The 27,608-nt window shown below is 33.8% G+C and overlaps 1 protein-coding gene across 2 annotated transcripts in view; it reads right to left on the bottom strand.

Annotated features, from left to right (window-relative positions):
* LOC130647857 (AP-3 complex subunit beta-1-like) overlaps positions 1–27,608 on the bottom strand; it is a 45,823-nt gene that overhangs the window by 9,460 nt on the left and 8,755 nt on the right. For both annotated transcript variants that reach the window (XM_057453851.1, XM_057453861.1), the window contains exons 3-11: positions 23,262–23,336; positions 20,435–20,530; positions 20,146–20,306; positions 20,002–20,068; positions 15,175–15,360; positions 3,523–3,690; positions 3,351–3,448; positions 2,033–2,087; positions 1,861–1,932 (exon numbers count right to left, since the gene is read on the bottom strand). In XM_057453851.1, the coding sequence (XP_057309834.1) occupies positions 1,861–1,932; positions 2,033–2,087; positions 3,351–3,448; positions 3,523–3,690; positions 15,175–15,360; positions 20,002–20,068; positions 20,146–20,306; positions 20,435–20,530; positions 23,262–23,336 (978 nt within the window). The remainder of the gene's footprint in view (positions 1–1,860; positions 1,933–2,032; positions 2,088–3,350; positions 3,449–3,522; positions 3,691–15,174; positions 15,361–20,001; positions 20,069–20,145; positions 20,307–20,434; positions 20,531–23,261; positions 23,337–27,608) is intronic.

The raw sequence follows: 27,608 nt of genomic DNA on the forward strand, positions 1-27,608 counted from the left end.
GACTTTATGTAGGTGTGTGGTGAATGCCAAAACATCGCACAGGGCTGCTGTTTTGGCATGGGGAACATTTACTTGCTGGAATTTTAGGCCGTATATAGACAAATCACCTCTAACAAAATCATCTGCATTATTGCGAAGCAAAATTGTGGCACACGTTTGCTATGCGAAGTATACCAAGAGAATTATTGAGATTCTCAAAATTTTGATAGAAAAATAATCATATAAAATCAGCATAGATATTTTTTCACAAGGAGTAGTTTGTTTTTTCCTACTAGAACAATTAAGTTTTGACCTGTAATAAAAGTAAGCTAAAAAATTGCCCGTATTTCCAGATTTTCCGTTTGCCGGAAGCAAAAGACTGGTAAGTAAAATTGAGCAATCAAACTGATTATAATAAGTTCTATTTCATGATTTTTTTAAATATAGTTTATACAAGTTTTACGTTGTATTCTTTTTATGGAGCAGATGAAGAGTGAATTGTAGCTGGCTAAGTAAAGGTCCGGATGATCCAATATTAATTTTTTGCATTTTTTTTGTCTTGGTTTGATGTAGGTATACTTAGCTAAAGTACTTTTTGGTGACTGAGGCCACCATCGAAAATATTTTTATCAATATCTATGTCTTTAATGTAAAAAAGTCTAGCTACTGTAAGAGAGTCAAACTGAAAAAACCTAAAAAAATTTTTAATTAACAAGTGAAATTATGGTTGAAAAATTTTTGTACTGTGGTTAATAGCTTCTTTTCACTGATATATGTTGCAAATGCAAACTATATTTCATCAAGATCAAAAGGTGCCTTTACCTGAAATATAAGTTTGGAATGGACTGGTCTACAAGCAACATAACGCCTGCATTATTTCGCCTGTCGATTTGTGTAAAAAGTCTGAATATTATAAGCAACACATGTCACGTTAACATCTACAAAAACGTTGGTGGGTTTTTCTCAAATTTCTCAAATCTGCAAAAGTAAATAAATTTCCAAGACAAAAACAACTTAGTACCAACCAATCCTTTTTTTCTGTTTTTTTTTTCACTTTACTTTTTTCATAGTAGAAATTGGTCAATTGCAGGACATATATTATTTTGACCTCTCAGAATATATATAGTCAAAGTAGTCCTTGGTTGCCACCATGACATTTATATCAAAACATCTGGAAAGACAACAGGTGCTTCATTTAATTTGTTAGATTATGCCCAAGTTAGTGTACGCATGTTGTTAAAGGGAATAAAATGATGTTGAACTTATACTACAGAGCTTAAAACGTTGATTTTTAAAAAGCTCTTTTGGTTCTCAAGATATTCACTTTAAAGAATTTCAGACTTAATTATATTGCATAAATTAAGATGTTATATTTAAGTAATAGCAAATTTCGACATTTTCTGTTATCAATAATTTATAAAAAACAAATTAAACTTTATACAAAGTTTTCATTATTATTTTGTAAATTATTATTTTGTAAATTTTAGATTTTAAAAAAAAAGGATGATTAAAAGCATATTTGCAAAAAATGGATTATTCTTATTGTATTGTTCTTTCGAAATTGCTGTTGCACCATTACAATCTGCTAAACCCACGCAATGAAATTTAAAGATTTCCTGAGGTTTAGATTTTATTTTTGTTATTTCACAAAACTTTATTGGCAAGTTGGAAAGTGCGACAAGCTTTTAGCTTGCCTACGCATAAAGAAAAGTTGCTCCGGTTGTTGAGTTAATAGTTTTAGCCATCTTTGGAAACTGTCCCAAAAAGTCGTTGTTTTGCCAAACTTTTTCCTTACCCATTGTAGCTGTGGATATAAATTGTAAATACTTTAAAAGATGGTTCTTCTAGCTAATGTGTGTGCAAAAAAAAAAAAATTCTCACCTTTAACTTTTTGATGTGTGTAGGATCACCAGCATGTACAAAAAATGATTTTAGGTACGAGTCGAACAACCCCTAAAACGTTTTAAACAAAGTATATTGCAACAGCAAGTGTAATGGGTTAAAAAACAACTTTACACAAATTGTAAAATGCTACATATATACAATGGCGTACCTTACGCTGCAACGATATGGTAACAATGTTGCTTAAAACAATCGTTTGAACTTCTCTAAAAAAAGATGAAACTGGAAAACTTAAAAAAGAAGAACCAGCATCAGAAAAGTTCTGTCTACTACTTCAAACTTTTATCTGTGAATAGCAAAAATATAATTATTGTAATTGTAGAAAAATTAAAGCCAAACTATCATTAATTCTTTGAAAAAATGGTTAAAAAAAAGATTTAAAATGGTTACTAGTACATTAATCATGTGGTATGCCATTAACCATATTCTTACATTTTTCGGGGGGAAAAAGGGGTTGCGTTTATCACCCATGCTATATGTCACCCATATTTTCAACAACAAATTAAAAAAATTAGAAAAATATACATTGATTGGCTGGAAAAATGAAAAATTTAGAAAGTCATATTTTTAAAAAAGTGATGACGTCATCGAATTTCTTGATGTCAAATCATTTCTTCCATTGCAATTTCCCAATCTCCACCTACAGCTCAGGACACAAAACCTATTCCAAATAGTCCTCTGAAACTTCAACATCCTATATCTTATATATACAAATATTTTTTCACACGCTATTTTATTATAGTTTTTCCTTTGAAGCCTAACAATTAACAAACTTCCTTCTAAAATGACCATAAACAATTCCAAGTTCACGTTTTGACACATATTACACATATGATCAAGTCCTAATTTCGGTACATCTGTATCATTTTTTTAAACTGACCTTTGAACTGACAGAGCAACCTGAAACTACTATTTAAAGTACCGAGTTGCTGTTAATTTTACCACAAGCATGTGCTTTTTACATGCGAATGTGAAACCAATTAAGCTGTGTTATATGATTATAGATGAATGTTACAAAATCACTTTGAATAAAGTTACTTTTTAATAAAACGATTTCAAAGTGTTCAAAAAATAATGAAATGATTGTCATACAACTTAAATCACACGATTTAGATTAGAATGACTTCATTAAAAAGGTTTATTTTAAAAAAATAAAGTGAATGCTCTATCACCACAAGGCTATCAGAGAGGATACACTGTGTGCAATTTCTGCAATGTTGATGTGCAACTTCTGCAATGTTGATGTTTTTTATATCTGCCTTGTTTGTCAAACAAAGAGCTATTTGTTGACTTCATTAAAAAAATGTTAAATCTCAATTATTCGGTAGTTGTTTATTCAAACTACAATTTGTCTTAATTAGCACACAAAATTCCTTAAACTGATAACTTGGTCATTTGCCCAATCAAAAATATAAATAAAAGGTTGCATAAAAATAGATTTTAACGAATGTTTGTAACACGCAGCACACCTGTGACTTCTTAGCAGGCGAACAAGTGCTTTCACCACAATCCCAACTTCAGAGGCAGGGGCAATATGGTGATACACTTTAGCAATTGCCATAATAACCTAAAGTAAATGATGGAAGTATGACAATGCAAAATAAACAGATTAAAATGAACAGATTAATTAATTCAACATACTGCTGCATTTCTGCTTTGCAATAGTGGCTGACAAGAATGCAGCAATAATCTATGATCCGGATCCATGACATATGCTTTTGGCTTTTCAGCGTCTTCATTTTCAGATTCATCACTATTTTCAGATTCAGAGCTTGGATAAAACTGTTGTGATTCAGGATTTCCAGCTTGCTAAAAAATTAAAGACTTATAAAAATATTTGTGGAAAAATAGGGAAAATATGTCAAAATTATAAATAAATAAAAAAAATCGAAAATATCTCTTTTAATCAGCCCTTTCATAAATTTTATAGGAGTTGAACTTTTATTTATTTATTTATTTAAATACAAAAATTAAACAAGTTGCTGTTTTAACATAATGCATACTTTTACAACAGGTGGATTGGCCCATCTTTAGTGGGTCAGCTTAATTTTGAACCAAGGTGGTTACTGGTTAGCTGTATTTTGCCTTAAAATATGTGGTTTTGGGAAAAACAGTAACTGATTTATATAATAAAGGGAAACTACACGCAAAGATTATTTTTTGATATATATATTTTTGATATATTGTCAAAACTGGCTGGTCTATTTCAAAAAATAAAAAAGTGCAACTTAAATATGTTTTAACCTCAATAAGAGCAATTTCATTGCCAGCAATATGCCTTTTTTTAACAGGCGGCGTAAAAACAAGAAGACGGAAAATAGTAACAAAAATGACGTTGCAAAGTGCAACACGTAGCAAACCGCCGAGAGGCCCGTCTTCAACTTTGACGTTTCAATAAAAACTGTATAAAAACCAGTATTAAAAATAGCCTTGGCAGCACTAAATAGTATGAAACATGAGTTCACACATTAGCTCACTCTTGCAAAGTAATATGTTTAGGTTTAATTGCACAAAACCAAAAAACAAAATTCCGCTAATGAGTTTTGAGAATAAATGATAATGAGTGAAAATAAAAGTAAACGTAAATTATACAATGATTTGATATATGCAAATACAAAGAAAACTTTTTTTTTTCGCATTTGCGTATAAATGGTATAACCACAAAAATCATCAAAATATTATCCTTACAACATTAGTAAAAGGTAATTTGCTTAAATGATGGTGCTATTTATAAATTTATATGTAATGCAGATGAAAAAATAAAAAGGAAAATTAAAACATTATGCGCCTGTGACATTATCATATATTATATTTGTTTTTGTAATTCTCTGATAATAATGCAGAAATTTAGTGTAAGGGCAATGATGACATGAAATAAAAAATAAGTGAGGAACTATACCTTATTATTTTTTAAAATACTTCAATTAAAAAACAAGATTTATTATTATTGTCGAAACAACCTCCTTCATTTTTATTATTTTATATGTAATCTCTCAATTAAAAAAGTCGATACCATAGAGGAAAAAAGAAATAAAAACAAGGGAAAATAGCTTGTTTTTTACACTATTTTAAGTGGGAGGAGAATAACTTCCTGCATAAATATAACTTTCAAAATAGCCCAACCATATTCTGTATAATTTCGGGAAAACTTCTTGCTGCATAACCTTTTTTGTTTTTTGTTGTTTTTTCCGTTTTTGAGCATGCAAGTATTTTCATCTTTTCCTACATAGTTAACTTTAAAACAAGAGAACAAATTTATCCAAACATTTTTCTTGGTGAGATGAACTAATTTTCCCCTTTTCTTGACCAACAAGAAAATATTCGAAAGTCTTATGTGTTTCTATTGTTTCAGCGCACAAACATCTTTTATTCATGAATTAATTTGTTAAAGTATCTCCGATTTTGTAAGCGTGTATGCAAATGTTATTGTTCTACACACGAACGAGATGTATATCTTTTGTCTGAAAAAATCTAAAAAAAAGCGCAATAAAAAAAACAAATATTTCTGAGAAGAATCAAAACTTTTTTAGCACAATAAGAAGAATCAAAACTTTTTTTTAGCACGATAACAAGAAGAATCAAAACTTTCTTAAGAACAATAACAAGAAGAATTAAAACTTTTTTAGCACAATGAGAAAAACAAATGTTTCTGAGAAGAATTAAAACTTTTTAACCCCATATTTTGTGATTGTTTACATCAAAACAATAACATGCATGTCTTAAATTCGAATAGTTTTTTGCATATACAAATTGTTAACACATGCCAGTATAGATAACTGCTAAATTCACTAATTTTTTTTAATAACGTTTTATTAACTCTATTTTGCTACGCTCAATGCCTATGATATTAAACATCTGCATGTCAAGTCAATGGAGATCCTATACCACTCGGAGCCATTACGTAACGCTAGCCCTTAAATTTCTATGGTATCCTGAAAAAAATAACTTTTGTTAAGATTATACTTAGAAGTAAAAACCCACTACACAACTTTATTTCATTTACTAAATTTTGGACATGTTAATATATGAGTTTTACCTTAAAATTTACCTAAATTTACCTAAAATGGCAATTTTTGGCGTGTTGTTATACGCATTATGTAAAAACAGGGAGGTGTGTTTATTACATACATTAATTACATCAGCTGGAATTAGTATATTTGTGGTACCCTTTCAGCAGAAGAAGAGTGAGTTGTGAAGTTCTGGATGATCTTCTATTTATTTTTACATTTTTTGCCTGGGTTTGATTATGCTAGCTAGCTAAATTACTTTTTGGTGACTAAGACCACCATAGAAAATTTGGATCATTAGCTAGCTATACAGTAAGAATAAAGCTTTTTTGCCAATCTGAAAAAAATTGCAAAAAAATTTCAATCCACAAGTACTAACAAAAATCTTTCATTTTAAATTTTATTGTACAATTTTTGACAAAACCCACGAGATTCAGATTCTGGTTTGTTCTTAGAAATATTAACGTCCTGTCCTTATACAGTTGTTCTTACAAAAAAAGCGTATTGTCCAGTAAAATTTCATAAAAATTTCTAAAACGTATACCAGAGCAGGTGATTTGAATCACTCAATCCAGACAAACAAAAATTATGCTGGTGAATTAATACGCTTTTACAAAAGTTAGTGTCAAATGATCCTATGTTTTTTCCTATCCTGACTAAAAAGTTAGTGTCAAATGATCCTATGTTTTTTCCTATCCTGACTAAAGCAGGGGGGCAGGGTGCCAACAGCCTCAAGGCATATATCCTCGCAAACACTGTGGTTCTTGATAAACAAATTTTACTTGCAATTTGCGAGAATGCTTTCAAACCTTTTTTACTTTAATGACGCACTAAGTGCATCAAATTTGATCCAACCTAGAAAAACTTGTTAAAAGTTATTAAAACATATTCTACATACCTCACTTTAACCCTAGCCAACCTCCCCCTTACGTTTCTTTAAAAAAAATCCCTTTATTGCATGGCTGTGCTACTTACTGAGTTTTAATATTTATCTATTAGACACCTACATGCCAAATTATTAGGTCCCATACTGGTTAGAAGCTTTGATATTGGATATAACTTAATCTTCTCCTAATAATGTCTACAAAATCTTTGTAATCAGGATTATCCTTTGAACTTGAAACTTACAACACAACTTTGTTTTATCATGTAGAATCCTTCTGTTCTGTTTGTTTGAATTCGAACTATGCATAAAAACAAAAATTAACTTTTATATTGGATTCAAATTTATAAACGAAATGTAAAAATTTGCTCTAGAATTAATTTTATGCAGAAGTAATTGCTGCTCTAGAACTAAAGTAATTTTATGCAGAAAGTGGTAGCAAAAAATCATTGCTACCATTTAGTTCCTTTTGTGAAATACTTTAGTGTGCCAAGTTTGATTTAATTTGTACAAGCATATAAAAAGTTAGGGAGGGGGAGTTAATCTGCCCTCCTCCTCCATGGTTATAATATGTTCGAAAAACACTGAACCGAATAGGGTTAGCAAACTTATGTTTCATATTTTGTATTGTGATTGCACACTCCAAATTTAAGCAAAACTTTTGTTACATCCAGCTTGAGAAATCATATTGGCAAAAATGTTTTTAACACCTTAGAAAGGCTCACATTAACCTGCAATAAGAGCAATTACTAAATTTTTTTAACGAAATTTTATGGAAACCTTGCATTATATAAAGAATGTATAACAAAAAAGAATTATACCACTTCGTCTTAATTTGGGAGGATAAGTGAATATTTTATCTTAAACAAGATGCAGACCCTGTTTTCACAAAATAATGTATTTACTTGACCTGTAGCCAAGCCTACAAAATGGCTACAAGAGCTTTAAGAGACAATAAATTTAAACAGCTAGATATAGCCACAAAGTTTGCACAAATTTATAGCAGCTAAATGAACTGCTTAAAATAATTTTTTGAGGAGACAATTTCGATTCACAGTATACACGCCTATTTATAAAAATTTCAAAAATGTAAGCAGGCTATTCCTCATTCTTATTTTTCTATCGATATATTTATCTGATTTTTTAAACAACTGGAAATATCAGAAAAGTGATGAAGGCTGCTAACAAAAAGCAAAACACGGTGCGAAGAGGGAGAATTATATAAATTTACCAGTGATTAATTTGAATAAGAATAATAAATTTTTTTTCTGTATGAAAAGTGCTGCAAAAATTTTGTTCTCGTTTCTGTCTGTCTCCTGATAAGTAAATAGGAAAAAATTGTATCACTTCCTAAAAACAAATTTTATTCTATTTTAAACTGTTCTTTGTTGTTTCTTCGTTTTATTTAAAAAGTTTTTCTCCAGTATTAAGAAAAATTCGAATTAAATTGGAACGATTGTAGCAAAACTCTTTAAAAAAATATCAAATGTTTTTGTGTTCCTGCTTTAATTTAAAATGCCATGAAATTTTACCTGTGGAAAGTCCTGTTTTGATAATTTCATACGCCAGTGTTTTTGTTATTTTTTACCAATAAATGAAGATTTTATGGTTTCATAGAGCCCATCAAACATATCAACTTCACTATTATATAAGAGGGTGAGATATGGCCATGCTAGTTTTAGCTCATTGGTTGATTTTAATTCTGGGTTCACACTGAGAAATTATTTTGTGTTTATTGGTACATTTGACATAATTGTTTACATCTAAACTTTAAAATACTGATTAGCTTAAGGCAATTTAAACAAAATCTGAGGTCTGTACTCTTAAATGTAGGTCAAACACTTCTTATATGGTCAGAAATTTGTGAATAGACGAGCTTTTATTTAAAAAAAGGTTTTTGGTGTCAATAAGTTTCAAACGTCAAATCTCCTTGTTAAAACCACATTTTTATTTCATTTTATATCTCACAAAAACCGCACAACATTTTTATGAGCCAAGTATAACATGCATTTAAAATGGTCAGTTGCTAAAAGAACATTTAATATTTTTAAAAAAATAATGTTTTGAGGGAACGATGTGATGATGGTTCGTGGTACACACACTTTTTTATAAGAATATCAAAATTTAAGCAGCGCCTGGTCATTATTTTATTTCTCTACTGTTTTTCATTTATGTCTATTTTTATAAACTTTTTTTTTTAACCCTTCCCGCCCCAGGCATTTTTTAACACATTATGTCCCTGATCCCAGGCGTTTTTAGTAAAAAAACACATTCTTCGTAAATTTTATAATATTAGTCTAAAATAAACCTTAACAACTAATTTAAAGCATATACTATGTTTAAAATGCATGCAAGGTATTTTTCTTTTTTTAAAAATGGTCATAAAGCATTATCTAAGTCCCGGTTCGACTCCGGTAATAGACAATTCAGTATAAATTGTAAGTATATAAAAGGAAAGTTGGCAATCCGTCTATTAGCCATGCTTAGATTGTGCTTATTGGACCACAACCTATGCTTAGTTAGTGCTTTAGACCAGCAAATAAAAGGAATGCAAGAGGAACTTCTTATCAAATATATAAAACATAATTTTGAGATATATAAAACATAATGTATATACTAAAACGTTATCGGTTTCTCAGTTCTCTATTTAGACATCATTTGAATATATTTACAATGAAATCTTTATAATTATGATAAAGCATCCATTCTTGACATGACAGTTCTTGGAAATGGAGTAGAAATAGTAGTGTCTGTTGACCAAAAAGACTTTAGTAAATCTTTTTTTACTATGCCAAAATAAAAAGTCAAAGCCAAGAAGCTTGATATTTTTTCAGTAGAGATTCCATTTACAGGCCATCTAGCCAGGTCTGAAGAGGGAGGAAGACCATCACCAGCTTTTTTAAGAAATTCATGAGCATAGCAATTAGTTTCAGTAGTTATATCATAAATAATTTCATTGGTGATAAACAGTTTGAAAAAATAAAGTTCGTCGGCATCCTCAGGAATATCAACATTTATTCGAGGATTTGCAGCAGAATGGGGCAACTCTTGCAACTTCTTGTCACCAGATTTCCATTGCCCCATGTTCCAACCAGGAGAGTTTGGTTCCTTTCTACAATCCTGGACAAAACATATTGGAACTTTTCACATTTTACATGTTTTTGCCCTGCTCACATCCCCTTCACCCTATTTCAATGTTGCAAGGTGCCTTATAACCAGTCGGCAGCCCGGCAACATTGAAATAGGGGGCAAGGGGGCCAAGAAGAGGATTTTCCTTAAAAAGTTCCAAATATTTTGTCCGGGATTGTCTGAGAGGAGAATATTGAGAAGACTTAAAATTTTTTGCAACCAAAAATTTTTGCGAAACTTTTTATACTTGAATTACTGTCTTAAATTAACAACATGCTTGTCTTTATCGTTATAGTGCATAAACACACAAAAAATAAAAAAATATAGAACAAAAGAAAACTATACAAAGGAATGCCATCATCTCTCTAAATGTACGTAAAATACCTTCACCAGGAGTAAAATTGGCATTGCAGAAATGAAAAGAAGGTATCCAGCCTATTCCAAAACGACATTGTTTAGGCATATGAAGGGTAACGTTGCGGTTGAGTTTGAGGACCGTTGCCATGGAAACAGGGACAGGCCAAGGAAAGTTTGCGACAGGGATGCAAGATCGATACTGCACAACTTGACACAACTTCGTTTTTATCAGTGCAGGAAGAAAGGTATTCTTACCAGAGAGGATTTAACGAAAAGGCTAAAATTTGCCAAAAAATGTAAAAAATTGGCTCCAAATTTTTGGACAGACAGTAAGTTATTAAGGTTAATTATCTTGTGTTGTGTTGAGTTGTTTTATACATGCCTTGCTAGTTGATTCAACTTATTGAAACTTAAAATTTTGTTGTGCGCATCATGATATACCTGTGGGTAATTTTAGTGATATCTTTCTACCTTGATGGAACTGGCTGGGTGCATAAAACAAATCCATGCAAGGCAGCAAAAACAACAAGGACACAGATGTGGCGGAAAAGAGGTGAAGGTTTAAGCAGAGAGTGTACGGCTAAAGGAAGAAAGGAGTGCAGTGGCGGTAGGATGGCTAAGTTCATGGTAGCGATTGCGTATGGAAAAGGTGTAATTGAGTGTCATCAATATGAAGGTGGCCTCAGTGGTGAAAAGTGCGCACAGTTTTTCAGAGATCGCTTTCCAGTAATGTTTGAACGTGGAAATAACCAGCTCGAGAGACTGTTCCTTCAAGATGGAGACCCTTCACAAAACTCTCGTTTGTCGCGTGATGCTACGGATTCCTTCGGGTGCAGACTTTTTAAGATTCCACCTCGTTCACCCGACCTTAACCCCATTGAAAACGTCTTTCATTTGGTTGGTATCCAGCTTAAGAAACAGGCCTTGGAAAAAAGACTGGAGAAAGAAACCTATGTGCAATTCTGTCGTCGGGTAAAGAGAACACTTTTAAATTATCCTTTCAGAATTATTGACAAAACAATTGCTTCCATGCCAAAACGTGTTGATGAGGTTATAAAAGGTAAAGGACGTCGTACCCGGCACTAACCTTGTGAAAGACCTTGTAAAATTGTTGAAGTTTTGGAGCACCGAGTAACCATTGAGTAACCATATACTGTTTACAGGTTTTCTTAGCAAGATTTGATGAGTAACACGAGTAACCGTACTGTATATAAAGAATATATAGTATTCCTTTAATATAAAATATGGTGACTCGTGCTACTCGTCAATTTTGTTAAGAAATCCTCTAAACGACCTACGGTTACTCGATGGTTACTCAATGGTTACTCATTCACTTTTTGTTTGTTGTTTTTGTAGGAAGGCATAGTAAACTATATATGTGTTTTATAATATAAATTGACTTGTTGTATGTGCAAATCACATGGTGGACACAACACCAATTGCTAAAATGTTCGAACAAAATAATAACATAAGCTCATTATAGTTTTAAAAGCCAAAAAAGTTTGTGTACAACATAATTCGTCTTAGGTAGAATGCCTCTGTGATAGGAGAACAGAACCAAAGTAACAATAAATACGTGGTTGTCATTCGTCACAACCCATAAATACAAGTTCGGCGAAACATCTACTGCAAGCTGCCAAATCTCTCTGTAGCAATGTTGGTATTTGAGCAAATAGGTGAAATGTTCGCCACCTTGCCTCCATCATTGCGTCTTCCCCGTCTTTGTTGTTACTTTTGCCAGAATATTTAATTGTGGAAATGCTTGTCGCAAATATCGGTATGTCATTTTGTATGCAAATGTCTTTGTAGTAATGTGTCTTTGGTGTTGAGAGATGGACAAGTTGTCCTTCTAGCAAGTTGAGGAATTCTTGCCATGGAATATGTCTTGGTTCCAGTGCAAGTCATTTAGGAAAATAAGTTCTTTCTTTTCGACACCAACAAAGGCGTATTTACTGCTTGAAGGATTTGAAAATGTGTCGTAAATCTGTGTCAACGGGGTCAACAGAAATGTGTTGCCACAATTTGCTGGACCGATTAGCAGTAAGTTTCGATTTTTGCTTTGACCGTACTCCAGCAAAATGCGGACTGCTTCTGCAAAGACATATGCATTAATCTTGTTGTTTTTCAAAATCTCTTTAGCCATACATAACCAGTCTTTGTTTTTGCAGGATGCTATGCGTGTGTTTTTGACACTGGCAGTGAGTCGCTCCATGCAGTTCTGCAATTGTCTGTGTAGTGTTTCGGGTGCTTTAGCCATTTTTCATGTTTTATTGATAAGTTCCCGATAAACGTGTTCTGGTGTGTTAGCAATAAAGCCTTTTAGATCATTTGATCCATCTGAGCCTTGTTCCTCTGCCAAAGCTAAAGTTCAGTTTCACTTTCGATGTTGCATGTGCGAATGATATTCATAACCGTTAATTTTGACAATTTTTGATTCTTTTTGCCTTTGCTTTTGCAAATACCGCCTTTATCTACAGGTGTAGATTCTCTACGTTTTCTCATCAAACTTTTGCTTGCACAGGACGTTGTCGGTGATGCCACCAGGTTAAGGTTTGGGTGTCCTACACTATGATAAACTTCAGGGTCCTCTTTTGTCACATATCTGTAAGCACTCATGTAGTTTTGGTGGCCATCACTAAAGTGAACGCTAATCCCAAAGTTTGCAATTAGGTACTGTTTCGCCCCATACCAGCGCTTGTTTCCACTTAGCTTTAAACACATGTGGAAATGGTAACCGGTCTCTGCATGCAGCTCCTTACTAACTGCCCACTGCACAGGTTGCACTGAGCTTTCTTTCCTAGGATCGAATGCCTCAATAACTACCTCCCCGAACCTTTCTCTGTAAGCACATTTCTTTTCATCAACTTGACTGTAAGTAATCAAATATACTTTTCGTATTGCTCTGATGGCTAAACCGACTTCAAAGTCCTTGTCAACACTCATTTTTATCTTGTTTTTTCTAAATTACAAGATTAGCACTTTTAGCACAGGTCTTTTGGTCTTGTTTTTGTTCCTTTACGTGCACAGTTATGTAAATCACAGCTATGTGCTGTGATTTACGGCCTAAATTTGAGTAAAAAATTTTTGGTTGGCCAATTATCACAATTTCCTGTTCATTTTTTTGCTCAGACAATCCCGGACAAAATATATTGGAACTTTTCACATTTTACATGTTTTTGCCCTGCTCACATCCCCTCCCCCTATTTCAATGTTGCAAGGTGCCTTATAACCAGTCGGCAGCCCGGCAACATTGAAATAGGGGGCAAGGGGGCCAAGAAGAGGAGATTTCTCAAAAGTTCCAAATATTTTGTCCGGGATTGTAGCTTTCTTCAAACTAGGTTCTGTCAATTCATCATTATCAGTTGAACTTTCATCAACACATTCTTCCACACCATCAGAAATTCCCAAAAAATCTTCGTCTTCACTATCACTCTGGCAAAATAATCTGTTAATTGGATCATCACTTGCTACTACATCCTCATCGCTATCCTCTTCAAGGTTTAGTTCATTAATAGAGAGGCCAAATGATGCATTAATGCTGCTAAAAGGCGAAGATCCAGAGCCACAGCATGCGCTAAATCCAGTCACCATCTTTGTTTTAATTTTGAAAAGCAAATCTGCATAAGTTACGGTAGCCAAATTTAAAAATCGTCAGATCTGGCGCAAACGAGAGAGAAATTATTCTACTGTTAAAAAGAATCGATCTTGTTAGTTTTAAAGATACAGGGCGGCCGCGTGGGTCGTTCAAAGTGGTCCTAGTGAAAACCCCGACCTGTCCGGGATCAGGATTTTTCCGGGAACGGGACGGGAAGGGTTAAACTGAAACAGCAGTAAAAAAATCAGATTCTTATAAATAATAAAAAAAGGGGCAACGGTGATAAGAATATGCTTTATTAGAAAACCAGGCTGGAATTTTTGGTAAACACAATAGGTCTATTGTTTAAACAACAGAGAAATAAGAATAATGAGAAGCCTTGTTAGAATACATAAAGCAAGTAAAAGATCTTAAATTGAATATATGGCGTGGTAATTCACTCTGTCTATACCTTAGGTTGACTGGTTTAAAGAAGGGAAGCTGGGAAATTTAAGACTTGTTGCACCAAATCAATGGTCTGGACGTTGTATAGTATTTTAAAGAATTAAAAAAATTAACACTTTGCACTCGCAAAATGATTATCCACTTGGGAAGCGATTGTCCCTTATCAACTGGAACATAAATCCATTTTTTACAGTTAGGTAAAAATACCTTTTGCAAAACCAAAGTAATGTTAATGTATACTTTCAGAACCTTGTAATCCATTCACAGAAACTATGGCAGCAAAAGCAATAATAATTATTAAATTTATTCATTTTAAAATAAGTTTTGCAAGTCAATTAAATTGTCTTCTGTCTTCTGTTCAACAGAAACGTCATTCTTTTTTATTATGTACACAGTTACTTTACTGCATTTTAAAAATGCTGAGATGGGCGTTTACATTAAATATTCAGAAATTAGCTCTGTCACGATAGCTCAGTTGGTTAGCATGTTCACTTTGATGTAATGTTCTGCTGCAGTGCTGGTTCGAGTCTCCCTAGTTTTTCCAAAATAAAACCTTTTTGTTGAAGTTGCAACTGCAATTTGGAACATTGATAGTTAGTTAATTACGAGTTGGAAACTAATACTATCCTTGCAGGCGAGAGTTTAAAGTACAAACTTTTATTACTTATTGAGTAGTACAAAATTTCCACTTTACCAGTAATTTTAAACGTTACTACCAGTAGTCCTATTGTCTTACTACCGATCATAATGGTAAAATAATACCAGCATTATAGAATAGAAAGTTTCTTTTAAGCTGCTGAAAAAAATATATATACTAGCAGTAGTAGAACTTAAATACCAAAAAAGTATTTGAAAACAACAACAACAAAAAAACATACCATATTCTTGTTAGGATCAAGAAACTGTGTTCTAGAGTATCGCACTAGCATATTAATAACAGCCACTTGTCCCCATTCATCAATATCAATTAACATGTTGCACAGTTTTCGATAATTTTTGTGGATGAGGTCTATTCTTTCTGGACACACTTCTTCAAAAGCTATCACAGTGCTGCCTGCAACAAGCTAAGAGTAGAAAAAAGATTTGCTTGATATCGTTTATGTTGTTTAATCACTTTTTTGTTCACACTCAAGGTAAGAAAATAAACATCTTTTTAACCTTTACCCTTATGATCGTGTTTACCCTTATGATCGTGAAGGGTGAGAATAAGCAGTGTGATTATGTTATTTAGAGCGTCCGATGTGAGTACTCAGGGCTTCGTAAATTGCATGCACGGTGACGAACGTGCACCCAAAGTGAATAAATCTCCTTATTATAAAAATTTTGATTTGTTAAAAAAACAATGAAATATACTTATGTGTGACGTTTTTCGTTAAAAAATGATTAAGCCCGCATGGTCGCTGATAAAGTTTCTAGTGCTTTCTTCTTCACAAAAATGGCAGGCAACAAAAGTTATACCACCCAAAAGACGACGTTTCCAAGAAGTGGAGGACATCGATAGTGATTCATTATGCATAACTAGCAACAGTGAGGACGATAATAAGTGAAAAATAATTTTTTTCTAGGAACCTTTGTTCTAACAGTGCATAAAGTGCTTTCACACATAAAGTGTGTTTATGAATCTTGTTTATTGTCCACAACAGTATTATTGCTTTTGTTTTTCCCCCATCTCAAAATGAACTAAAAATGTTTTCATGAACCGATCATAAGAGAATATATAATATATAACGTTAATGTCCTTGAACAAACTTTGAATCCAGGTTTAGTATGCCCTCTTGCTTCGAAAGCTCTCTTTGCGCAAATTTTCTTTAGGTTTCTATATAAATAAAAACTTGCGAAGCACTGGGAACGACTTCAGTCTTCAAAAGTATAACGATGTGCTATCTAAAAACCAGAGTTGAACTGACGCAAGCTTGGTAAAATACAAGTTTTCAAGGAGCATTTGGAAAGTGCCCTGAGCTTTAGTTTATGAAAAATGAACATGTATATCATCAACTACATCCCATAAGCAGCTCATATTAAGCGTACGGAATACACCACGGGAAGGTAGGTCAATAGGACTTGTATTCCATACCTGAAAATTGGGAAAGGCCGAAATCGATTATATAAAGCTTCTGACTAACCTTTTTTGTTAGGGAAATTTCTAAAAATTGCATGCACAATTTACGCGCACGCCGATGAAATCACGGGCACGAAAATTGTCATGCACGACCGTGTATGTAATTTTATGTCACGTACATGTAAACCAGCCAAAAATGTAACAAAAAAGATATTTTTATTTTTTTTTAAATATAATCCTTTTTAACTAAGGAGAAAATCAAACCTGAAAACACTTAGTTGACACATTACATATGCTAAATTTTCCAATATTTTTAACAACAGGAATAAAATCATGGTAAAGTTTTAATTTCTTTAAAATTAAAAAAAAAAAGATTGAAAACTGTATTTATTTAACACCTTGACTATGTGTGGGCAAAGTAGTGATTGCAGGAGTAAAGGATTAATTCCAATCCAATCAACACTCAACAATTTCAAAGTGTAACTGTGTAAGGCCATTTTTTAATATCTTGATGATAATACCCGTATTCCATCTGTCTGTCTCTGCGCAACATGGCGTCGCAAGTAGCGAGACATACCCGCGGTCCTGAAGCTTTATTTTGGATCCACGGCAGACTCCGTTTTTACCGGCTTTGGTTTGATCGTTAACGCGTAAAAACCAATCATGAGGGTTGATTTTCTCTAATGACCAATTGAAGTGCTTCACGGCCTCAACATGCCAACGGAGGAAACAAGCTACCCCTACAAAGGTCATTTTGGTTTGGAAGTGATGGTTTGAAATTTGTATGTCTCCTTTTGATCCTTTTTTCTTCTGAGTACTTTAGTAGTAGGATTATTTAGTTTCTGTGTGTTTTCTATTCTTTTAAAGTTTTTTCGGTTTGGTATATTGTTATTTATTTTTATGTTGAAGTTGGGTTTACCTAGCTAGCGCCTTTTAGCTACCTCTGGCTAAAAAGTGAAAGTAGCTAAATGCAGTTTGGCTGCAACAAAATTCTTAATTCTTATGCTAAATGCAGTTAGGCAGCTACCAATTTTATTACTGCTATGAAATCTTATGCTGAAAAAAAAAATTGCTGAGTATATATTTTTTTAACTGAACTTGATAACGACAGGTGGTTTCTTGATTTTTTTTTAAACTGAAGTCGCGATAAGTTTTTTTAAAAATGGTGTTACGCCTTACTCATGTGCGACACAGTCTACCTGTACTTAGCGCTTTGTCCGGTGTTAACTACGGGCTGTTTCCTGTGTTTCTGTTTAACTGAAGTTGTGATAACGTTTTTTACAGAAAAAAGTACACATTGTTTATCGTTACTAAGCGCTCAGCTTAACATTTTTTGAACTTTTCGCCGGAAATATTCCCCGAAAAATAAAGAAGATTGGCCAGTTGCTTTCACTATGAAGGGGTAACAATGAATTGTAATCTAAGTTGCCGAAAGTTATTTTTCGAATAATATATTACACCGGAAACACCATAAAGTTGTGTGCACTTCACTTGATTTTCTACACACTATATGGCTGTAGTAAATCGCTTAACCTCCTGAATGTGTGGCACAGTTGACGGTTCTTATTAATCACATAATCTGGTGTTTAATGCTGGGTAACAGCCACTTGTGGCTTAACCCGGCGTTTCAACAGAGTGTATCCTGTGTTTTGTAAACCAAAGCTGCAATAGTTTTTTTTGAATAGGTTCTTATGCCTAAACGCATGTGCCGTACCGTTTACCTGTACTAAGCGCTCAGTCCAGTGTCACAATTAATTTGTTAACCTTTACTGAAACTTATTTCGCAAAATAAAATAAAATTGACCAATTGTTTTTCCTATAACGGGGTAACAAATGGTTGTAAATTGTGTTTTTATTTTAGCTAAAGTTGCAGTAGAGTTATATTTTCAAAAATACACTACAGCCGAAACACTATAGTGTTGTGTGCACTTTACTCGATTAACGACATACTGCATACCTGTACTAAAGTGCTCCACCTGACCGTGTGGCACAGTTTATGGCTCTTATTAGGCGCTCCACATAGTGTTCAACGGCGGGTCACACCTTGACTTGTGACTTACCCCTACATCTATTATCTCTTTAATAATAGCCGTATTTTGTCTGTCTGTCCGCGAAAGCCGCGTCCTGTTACGGAAACACGAAATTTTGTAAATTACGCGCCGATACCAAATGCGATATATTTTTACCGACTTTGTTTTGACCGCTCGCGCGTAGAATACCATTCACAACGCCTGATTCTTTAAAAAAAAAACAAGATTTTCGCAACCAGAAAGAATCCAAGATCTTCGCGGAACAAAGGCCATTTTGATAATGGTCATGTTTGTGGTCAGTGTGTGAGGTTTGTAGGCCTGTTTGACTTTTTTATCTTCTAAAAGCCTTATATATTTGTAATATTTGTTTTCTGTTTGTTTTCAATGTTAGGATAAATATATTGTCAGGTTTTTTAGCCACGTACAGATCTTAAACGCACCAGTTTTAGGATGTTTGGCTAGGAACGAAGATTAGCTAGCTATAGCTACTAGCTAGCTAGAGCCTCACTTATTGCTATTCTGTTTGGTATAAGAGCTTTTTATCCTAGCCAACATTTATTTTTATGTTGAGGCTGTGGCTATTTAAAAAGTGAAAGTATAAAAATGCAGTTTGGCTACAACAATATTCTTAAGCAATACATAATTTTTATGCTAAATGCAGTTAGCTAGCTAGGTATAGCTACATATTTTATAATTTTTCTGCAAACTTTTTCTGCAAATGAAATGGCTGAGCGATTGTTTTGGCTGGACGAGTAACGACAGGCTGTTCCCTGTGTTTTTATTTAAACCGAAGTTGCAATGAACATTTTTGGAAAAGGGTAATACGCCTTATGCGCCTGTTCAACTGTGTTTAACTGTACTTAGCCTAGTGTTAAAAACAGACTGTTTTTTGTAAAAGGCTGTTACGCCTATGGGCATGTGCAACACCGTTTACCTGTATATACTAAGGTCAGCCCACCACTGTGACAATTAATTTTTAAACTTTCTTGGGAATCACGCCTGGACTAACCGCTCAGCCCTGTGTCTGCGAGAAAGTTTTTTTCAAAAGGGTATTATTCCTATACGCTGTGCAACACGGTTTAACTGTACTAAGCGCTCAGCCCAGTGTCACGATTAATTTTTTAACTTGCGCAAAAAGTTATTCTGCAAAATGAAATAAAATTGACGATTGTTTTTGCTATGATGGAGTAACAACACTTTGTAAACTCTGTTTTTATATCAGTTATCGTTGCGGGAAAGTTATTTTTTGAAAAATATGTTACAGTCGCACACTATAATGGTGTATGCGCTTCAAAAGATTAACAACATACTGTATACCTGTACTAAAGCGCTCCACCTGATCCTGTGGGACAGTTTACGGCTCTTATTAAGCGCTCCACAGAGTGTTCAATGTCGGATCACACCTTTACTTGTGGCTTAACCCGGCGTTTCGACGCCGGGTTTCCCGGCTAGTTCTATATTATAATACCCGTATACGTCTGTCTGTCACACAAAATGGTAGCTTAGCTGCGCAAGTAGCAAGTAGCACGCAATGCAGTATAAAAAGGACGGGCGAACTTGTGGATTTTCCACGGGCTAATGACTAGTTATGTCACAAAAATAACAATTAAACTTACTGTTGTCTTATCTTGTAACAATTTCTCAATGATCTCCACTAGTGCATCCTTTTGTTCTGCATCCAAACTTAAAATGACAACGGGATTATTATTTTTATCCTTGCAATACATCAAAAATGCTAGCAGTAACAACATTAAACATACCAGTAAAGCTTTGGGATTGCATTAGCAGCAGTCTTGCGAACATAGGGTGACATATCAGTGACTGCTTCTTTTAATGACAACATCATGATTGGAACAATTACAGGAACACGAATACTTGACAAAACTCTTAAAGCACTTGCACGAATTAGTTGGTTTGGATCCTTTTATTTAGTAAACAAATGTAAAATTTTTTCACAACATTAATTGAACTACTAAGCTAAAAAAACTATTTCATGATTGGTAGCTATGAATAAATGCTGAAAGCTCAAATAATTTTTAAAGGAGATACCTTTAAGCCCCTTTGAAACGTTGCGATTGATAATAAAGCAAGGTCTTGTTGTTCTTCAGCATATCGCACCAGGTACACATACACTAGCTTCTTTATCTAAATATTGTTTTTGTTTATTCTGACAAAAGTAAAGAATTAAGAAACACATACAGAATGCCGGCATTCTTTTTGCCTCATAGGTAAGAAATTTATTATATTTATTTATATTCCATTATTCATCGTCATCATCATTCTTGGCTTAACGTCCGTTTTCCATGCTAGCATGGGTTGGACGGGGTATATTAATGACCCTCTTCCAATCTGATCTAGACTGTGTTAGATCTAAACTCAACTTCCTCTGTATCAAGTCTGTCCTTATAACTTCCTGCCAAGTCTTTCTCAGTCTGCCTCTGAGCTTTACTTCAGGAACTATTAAGTCTCTACACTTTCTTACCCAATTATCCCCCTACATTTTTTCCAAGTGCCCCAGCCAATTCAATCTTCTTATCTGGATAACATCTTTAAATCTATGGATACTTAGCCTGCTTCTTAGCTCATCTGAACACTTTCTGTCTCTCAGACTGGCGTTACACATCCACCTAACCATTCTCATATCTTTCTTTTCTAAACGGATCTTCCTGCTTCACTGCCCATGTCTCACTACAGCCCTTAAAGTTAGAACTTTTTTACATCGGCAATAAAACTGCCGACGTGAGATACATTTCAACTGATTTGCGTCGGCAATTTTTTTTGTAGTAAAATTTTTCAGCTGGCAAAAACTTTGTCATTCACCTTGTATTGGGGCTAGACCTCACATAAATTCGATGTATTGATCTCCTAAGACGATGACAAATGGAAACGGAGTACAAGTCCCATTGACCTACCTTCCCGATGCTGTACTTCGGTAAGTTAATAGTTCACTCCTAACTGGCATTCTATGTTTCGAGATGAACTCATTAGGAAGTACGTTGTGCACATGCTATTTACGAACTGAAGGTCAGGGTATCATTAAGTTGTATATTGCAGAAGTCGCCGGTGACATGCTTCGACAATGCTTCTCACCAGCACAGTTCACCGTGAAGCAGAACTCAATTTATAGAGTCTTCACAGAACATCTCTCCTCACAAAACCGAGGGCAGGGCTGACTTATTGCCTGCTGTGTTGTGTGGAAGACTGAACTGTCAGACTTCTTTTTAATACGATATACAATTTTTAGATTATTATTAAATTATTATTATTACTAAACATATTTGATTTCTCTTTCCCCTTTTAAAAAGATTTTTTAAACTTGATTTAACATGATTTTTCCTTGGTATTACATCACCAGAACATTCGTCCGAAAGCTGTATTAAGGTACAGGACACCTAACCTCTCCCATGTTCTGGTTATATTTAACTTGCATGGGTGCGCACTCTTCTCGCAGTATTCTCTGTGACGATGAAAGTCGGACTGACTTGTAGCATGGTTCCAAATAGTCTTCCGTCTTTCGTTCGAGTCTTAGTGAAATGCACCAGCCGAGTAAAAGAGTGTCAGCATGAAGGACAGGGGCCGACTTTAATGTTCTCTATACCTTACGCTCTTCATAATAACACCGACCGTTTTTGATCGTGGCATTCATTCAAATTTCACAACTAAATTACTACAGTATTTTCGTATTTTACGTCGGCAATTACGTCGGCAGTGCCGAATGCCGACGCTAATTTTAAGGGCTGCACTACCGTACAACATAACACTTCTTACACAGGCCTTATACAACCTACCTTTTAACTAAATTGACAAGACTCTGCTAGTCAACAAAGGAAGTAACTCTCTGAACTTTTTCCAAGCAGAACCTATCCTGTAAGTAACACTTCTTCCAACACCCCCTTCACTGCCCAACATATCACCAAAGTAACAGAAATTCTTAACTATCTCTAACAAGCCACTGTTGTACATCATTGAAGCTGGAAATACTTCATTCTCTATAATCTCACCTTTGCAACGCTTGCATACAAACTGGATGTCAGCTCTTAACCTTCTACCAATACTACTGCGCTTCTTATGTACCCAATGCTTGCAAGTCTGACAAAAAATTGAGTTACTACCAACCCCTTTCCTGCAAACTCCACAAGGCCACTTACCAACTACAAGGTCACACTTGTCTGCAATGCTACTAATCATGACTTAAGACTTTGCTGTGTTCACCCTTAGCTCTTTCCTTCTAGTCCTTTCTTCCACTTCTTAAACTTTTCAACTAATCCTTCCATCGACCCTGCTATGAGAACCAAATCATCTGCATACAGTACCACTATCAGGAAGCCTAACATCGTGTATCGTGTATCATGCGCGACACTCACAATCCATCAATTCTTTCTCTAAGTAACTTATCAACCACTCTTTCAACAACTTTTATTACTTGATCAACCAACTTCAAACCTCTATAGTTACCTTCTTACCACCCTGGCCCTTAAAACAATTCACTATTACACTTCACTCACTCAGAATAGCACCATCCTTTATAATCTGATTAGCAAGACTTGTAATAAGCTCAACTCCAATATATCCAGATGCTTTTACCATCTCTGCAACAATACCTGATACTCCTGCAGCCTTGCCAATCTTCAATTTCCTAATAGCCTCCACTACCCATTCTGTCTTGATCTGCATAGCTTGCCCTTCTACAACATCATCATCAGGCAAATTATCCTCATCACAATCAAACTCAGTGTTAAGCAACCTCTGATAAGAATTCTTCCAAGCTACCCTTTTCTCCTCCTCTGTGCTAGCCAAAACACCTTCATCATTATAATTAATGTAAAATAATATAATTAATGAGCAACAACTCATTATTTAAAAGATAAAATTTCACCTCTATGTTCTTTGAGACAACGTTCTTGACCACAGCAGGAAAAAGTTCTGACACATCTTTTCCTGATGCCATCATCTAAAAGTTTATGAGCAAACAATGTTTATATCCTTGCTTTTGGGAAATAAATAAAGAATAAAACAGATCTGATAAGCTCTGACCATAAGAAAAAGACTTTTGCCCAACAGGTGTTTCAACTTGCTTCAAACGTTGATATTTATACATTTAATTAATTCTATCATTATTGAGTTTTTATTTACTAGAAATAGCTTTCTCTTGTAAATAAGAAAATCATTAAAAGTTAAAAAAACTTGTGATGACAATTATTTGCCCATGCTTAAAATGCTGAATTTCAAGGGCTGTTATTTTAAACATGTAAAAGTGGGGACTCTTTTTGCAAACAAAACAATTGTTACTAAACAATTTTGAATAACATTTTCCATTTTTTTTTAGAAAGAATTTGCGATCCATCAAACAGTAGCAAATAAACTCTAGATATGTTGATTTTGACTACCGTATTTTCTCTAATAAAAGACCCTCTCTAATACTGGACCCACTTTCAAATTGTAACTGCCCATGGAGGTCGTCCTTAAAAGACTAATTTTAGAACCCATTCAAAATTGATCCAAATTAATAGTAGACCTGTCTTATATTAAAAACATCATAATTAAAGCCGTTAATTTACAACGTCATTGAATCATTTAACAGCTATTTCCCAATCAAAACATATTCCTGAATTTTTTAATCCAATAAAATAATGAATGGAATTATACATATATATACATATACTAAACATATACTAAAATGAGAGTCAGGACGAACAGACCATAGCTTAATTATCGTAAACAGTTGAAGTTATCAAATCCTAAATTTTTTCCCGGTCACCTTGGGGTGGGAAAATACAACTGAACTCAAGTCAAAAAGCTATTCTGTCTATAATACCATAAATTACAGAAACGGTAAGGTAAAAAAAAAGGGTTTTTAATTGTTAATTTAAAATATGAGAAACTCTTCTTCCTAACAGTAAGGATGTACAGACACTGGATAACAAGTCCAATTTCTCACTTTTGCTTTTTATTTCTTCAAAAAAAGTCTGAATAGCTTGATCGGGACCAATTTTTTATATAGAGTGATAGCAAAAGAAAAAAAGTTTGTGATATCACTTTTTTTATTCATTTCCCCTCCTAAACCTCATTCTAGGTATAATAGACCCTTCCTGCAGACGGTATTTGCAACATACTTTGCATGGTAATATCACACATGCACACAGCCATTATGATACCATAGACCATATGTAGTTAGAATATGTTTAAATGTTTAATAAACAAAATTCATGTGAAAATTTTGCCCTTAAGGAAGTTGAAAAGTATACCATTTTGGCAACTGTGAAAGAATAAAATTAACAATATATTTAATTCATTCTCGCTTCTATAGATTGTTGTTTTTGTTTTCAGCCAATAAATTAATTTATAAATTTCAAACAGCCCCTGCGTACGTATAACACCTATTTAAGGAGCACCACTTTTTATCCTAATTACTTCAATGATCTTTGCGAGTGATTTAAAAAAAACTTCAAAATAAAATAATACAGTAACTTTTTTCTCATGACTACGAGTTCATTGTTAAACTTATAAATCACGCAAACACTATTGTTATTAAAAATGTTTTACGCATATGTTTTTTTATATTTTAAAAATATCATCTTTTTCAACATTTTATTTAATACTTTTTATAACAAAACATTATGTAAAAGATTTTTAAAATTGCCCACGGAACTATTGTTGTTGTTAAAAAAAGGTTTAAATTTCCCGTGAAGAAGCTTTATTAGCCTTCTACGATACGGTAACTTTTTACTGTTATCAGGTCCCCGTTTTAGTAGCTTTCCATGAAACTATGGCAACGTTTTAGTGCATCAAAAGTTCATTTCTAGCACAACAAAAGCAGCAAACATGTATCTTAATTTTACAGTTCCTCATGCAAGTCTTTTCAAATTGGCACCATGGTTATTTACGTAGGTAAAGTTATACAAAAACAGATTGTTTTAAAGCAAGGTATGTAACAAACGATGCATGTATATCGTCTTTTACAAATATAAGATATTCTTGTTGAAGCAAAAGTATTAAGCTTTCTTTAATTACTTCATGGTACAAATAATATAAATTTTTATTGCTGTTGTTTATCAATTCTATAGACTCTGCGGTGAAAGTATTCTCCAGATCGTGATTGCAGGTTATTTTTGTTTTAGCAATAAGGTTCTTTGATCTATTCACCTTTTTAGTGATGTAATTATGTTCTTGTATGCAAAAGCTTTTATCTAGACTGCACTGTAATTCTTGCAGGACAGAGATACTCTTTTAATACTCAAGGGAAGTAGATTTAAAGACTATAATTTTTATGTGATAAGCCTGAAATGCCTTTACCTTCATTGGCTTAATAGTGAGCAATTCTAAAAAGGTACTTAAAGGAGAACTAACAATTGATAAAATGTTGTATTTAAAAAGTGTGAAATGACCCGTGTTAATTTTTTATATTTATTTTCAAGCAATTTAAGGTCAAAGTAGTCATGACAGTGTCGATTGGGACATTCTGTTCAGTAAAATACTAACTTGTGTGACATAAGTCCAAGGAAATGTAAACAAGCGCATTCCCAATGAACAAAGTGAGGGAATGTTATCTTCCTCAGAATAGAATGATGTTTCTTTGTTATAAATATAGTTTAGGGTTTTAGACATGAGTTATCACTTAAAAAAAAATATTAGAGATGTGTATTTAAATTTATCATGAAATGTTTTCTTGTGTTATTTTTGTATCAAACCTCTAGAAAGACAACAGGTGCTTTATTAATTTGGTAGATTTGAAAACAAAACTTTAAATGATTACTGCAACAAAGTATACTGAAAGCGATTTCGTCATAGAAAAACAAAAACAGTTTACCTTTGCTTGTTGGTAAATTCTTAAATTTTTTTTTTTTTTTACTGTGGTGTTGTTCTTTTGGCATTTAGCTCGTATTTGTTGATATTGTGATTTGTGTTAATTCTGTTGTTATCTTTCAGTAACCAATACAATAGTATTAGAGACTGGTGAAGCCTTCAAGTTACCTCACCAAGGTAAGAATCATTTAACAATGGTAGCAGAGTTAAAAGGTACAGATCAACTGGCCTGGTATTTATGATCATTGTGCGAGTGACATTTGAGTTGAAAGAAAGCAATTGAGGGCACACAACCGGGTGTCTTCCTTGAGGTAAGAGAGATAACTTTCCCTTTTGTTGGCTATTTGTTGACAGTATGTGTGCAAACCAATTGGTGAAGTGGTTTGTGAACAATGGCAACAACAACATTGAAGGCTCCACCAGTGTTTAAAGATGACTATAGCAGTTGGAAGAACGATTTGGAGATCTGGCAGATATTTACAGAACTACCAAAGACAAAGCAAGGTCCAGGGCAGTACGCAACCTGACACCTGCAGAAGTGGGATCAGATGATGGTTTGGGCAAGATTATATCTAAGCTAGATTCAATATATTTGAAAGATGAAAGCACAAGATCATTTATTGCTTTTAAAGAGTTTTATGACTATAAGAGAAATAGTGGAGACAAATTTCCTGATTTTATTGTGCAGTTTGAGAAGCTCTACAATAAGATATCCAAATATGATATGGCATTGCCTGAAGCTGTCAGGGCATATTTTTTTCTCACAGCTGCGAATATGTCTGAAGAACATGAAAAACTGGCTCGCACAACTTGTGCAGAACTCAAGTATAAGAATATGAAGGACACAATCATGAAGATATTTGGAAAACTGAGCAGAAGACGCTGCACATTTGGGAGCTTTTCCTGTGAAACAGGAATGCTTATATGGAAATCTTCATGCTGATAAGGAATACACGTTCAAGAATGAATCCTGTTGATAAGGATGGGAAACTCATGAGGTGCCATGAATGTGACTCAACAAGACATTTTGCTAATAAATGTCCTCATAGAAATCAAGAGCAAACAGGTTTCAGATTACGGAACAATAGACCTACAGAAAAGAAACAAGATGTAAATGAGATCCATATCACCTTTTTTGCAGCCTCTCCAGACCAAAGGCAATATTGTCTTGTTGGAGAATGCTCTGGTAGAGGTGTCTTGGATTCTGGCTGTACAAGACAGTAGCTGGGGAGAAATGGATGGATGAATATCTTGTGACTCTCTCTGAATCAGATAAAAATACTGTAGTTTCAAATAGTACTGATTCTATATATAGATTTGGTGATGGAAAGGAAGTGAAAGCTACAATAAATCTAATTATAACAGTTATTCTAGGTGGCAACAAGTATAAATTGTCTGTTGACATAGTAGAGATTGAATA

The sequence above is a fragment of the Hydractinia symbiolongicarpus genome, chromosome 1, assembly GCF_029227915.1.
Source record: "Hydractinia symbiolongicarpus strain clone_291-10 chromosome 1, HSymV2.1, whole genome shotgun sequence".
In the NCBI taxonomy this organism is placed as follows: Eukaryota; Metazoa; Cnidaria; class Hydrozoa; order Anthoathecata; family Hydractiniidae; genus Hydractinia; species Hydractinia symbiolongicarpus.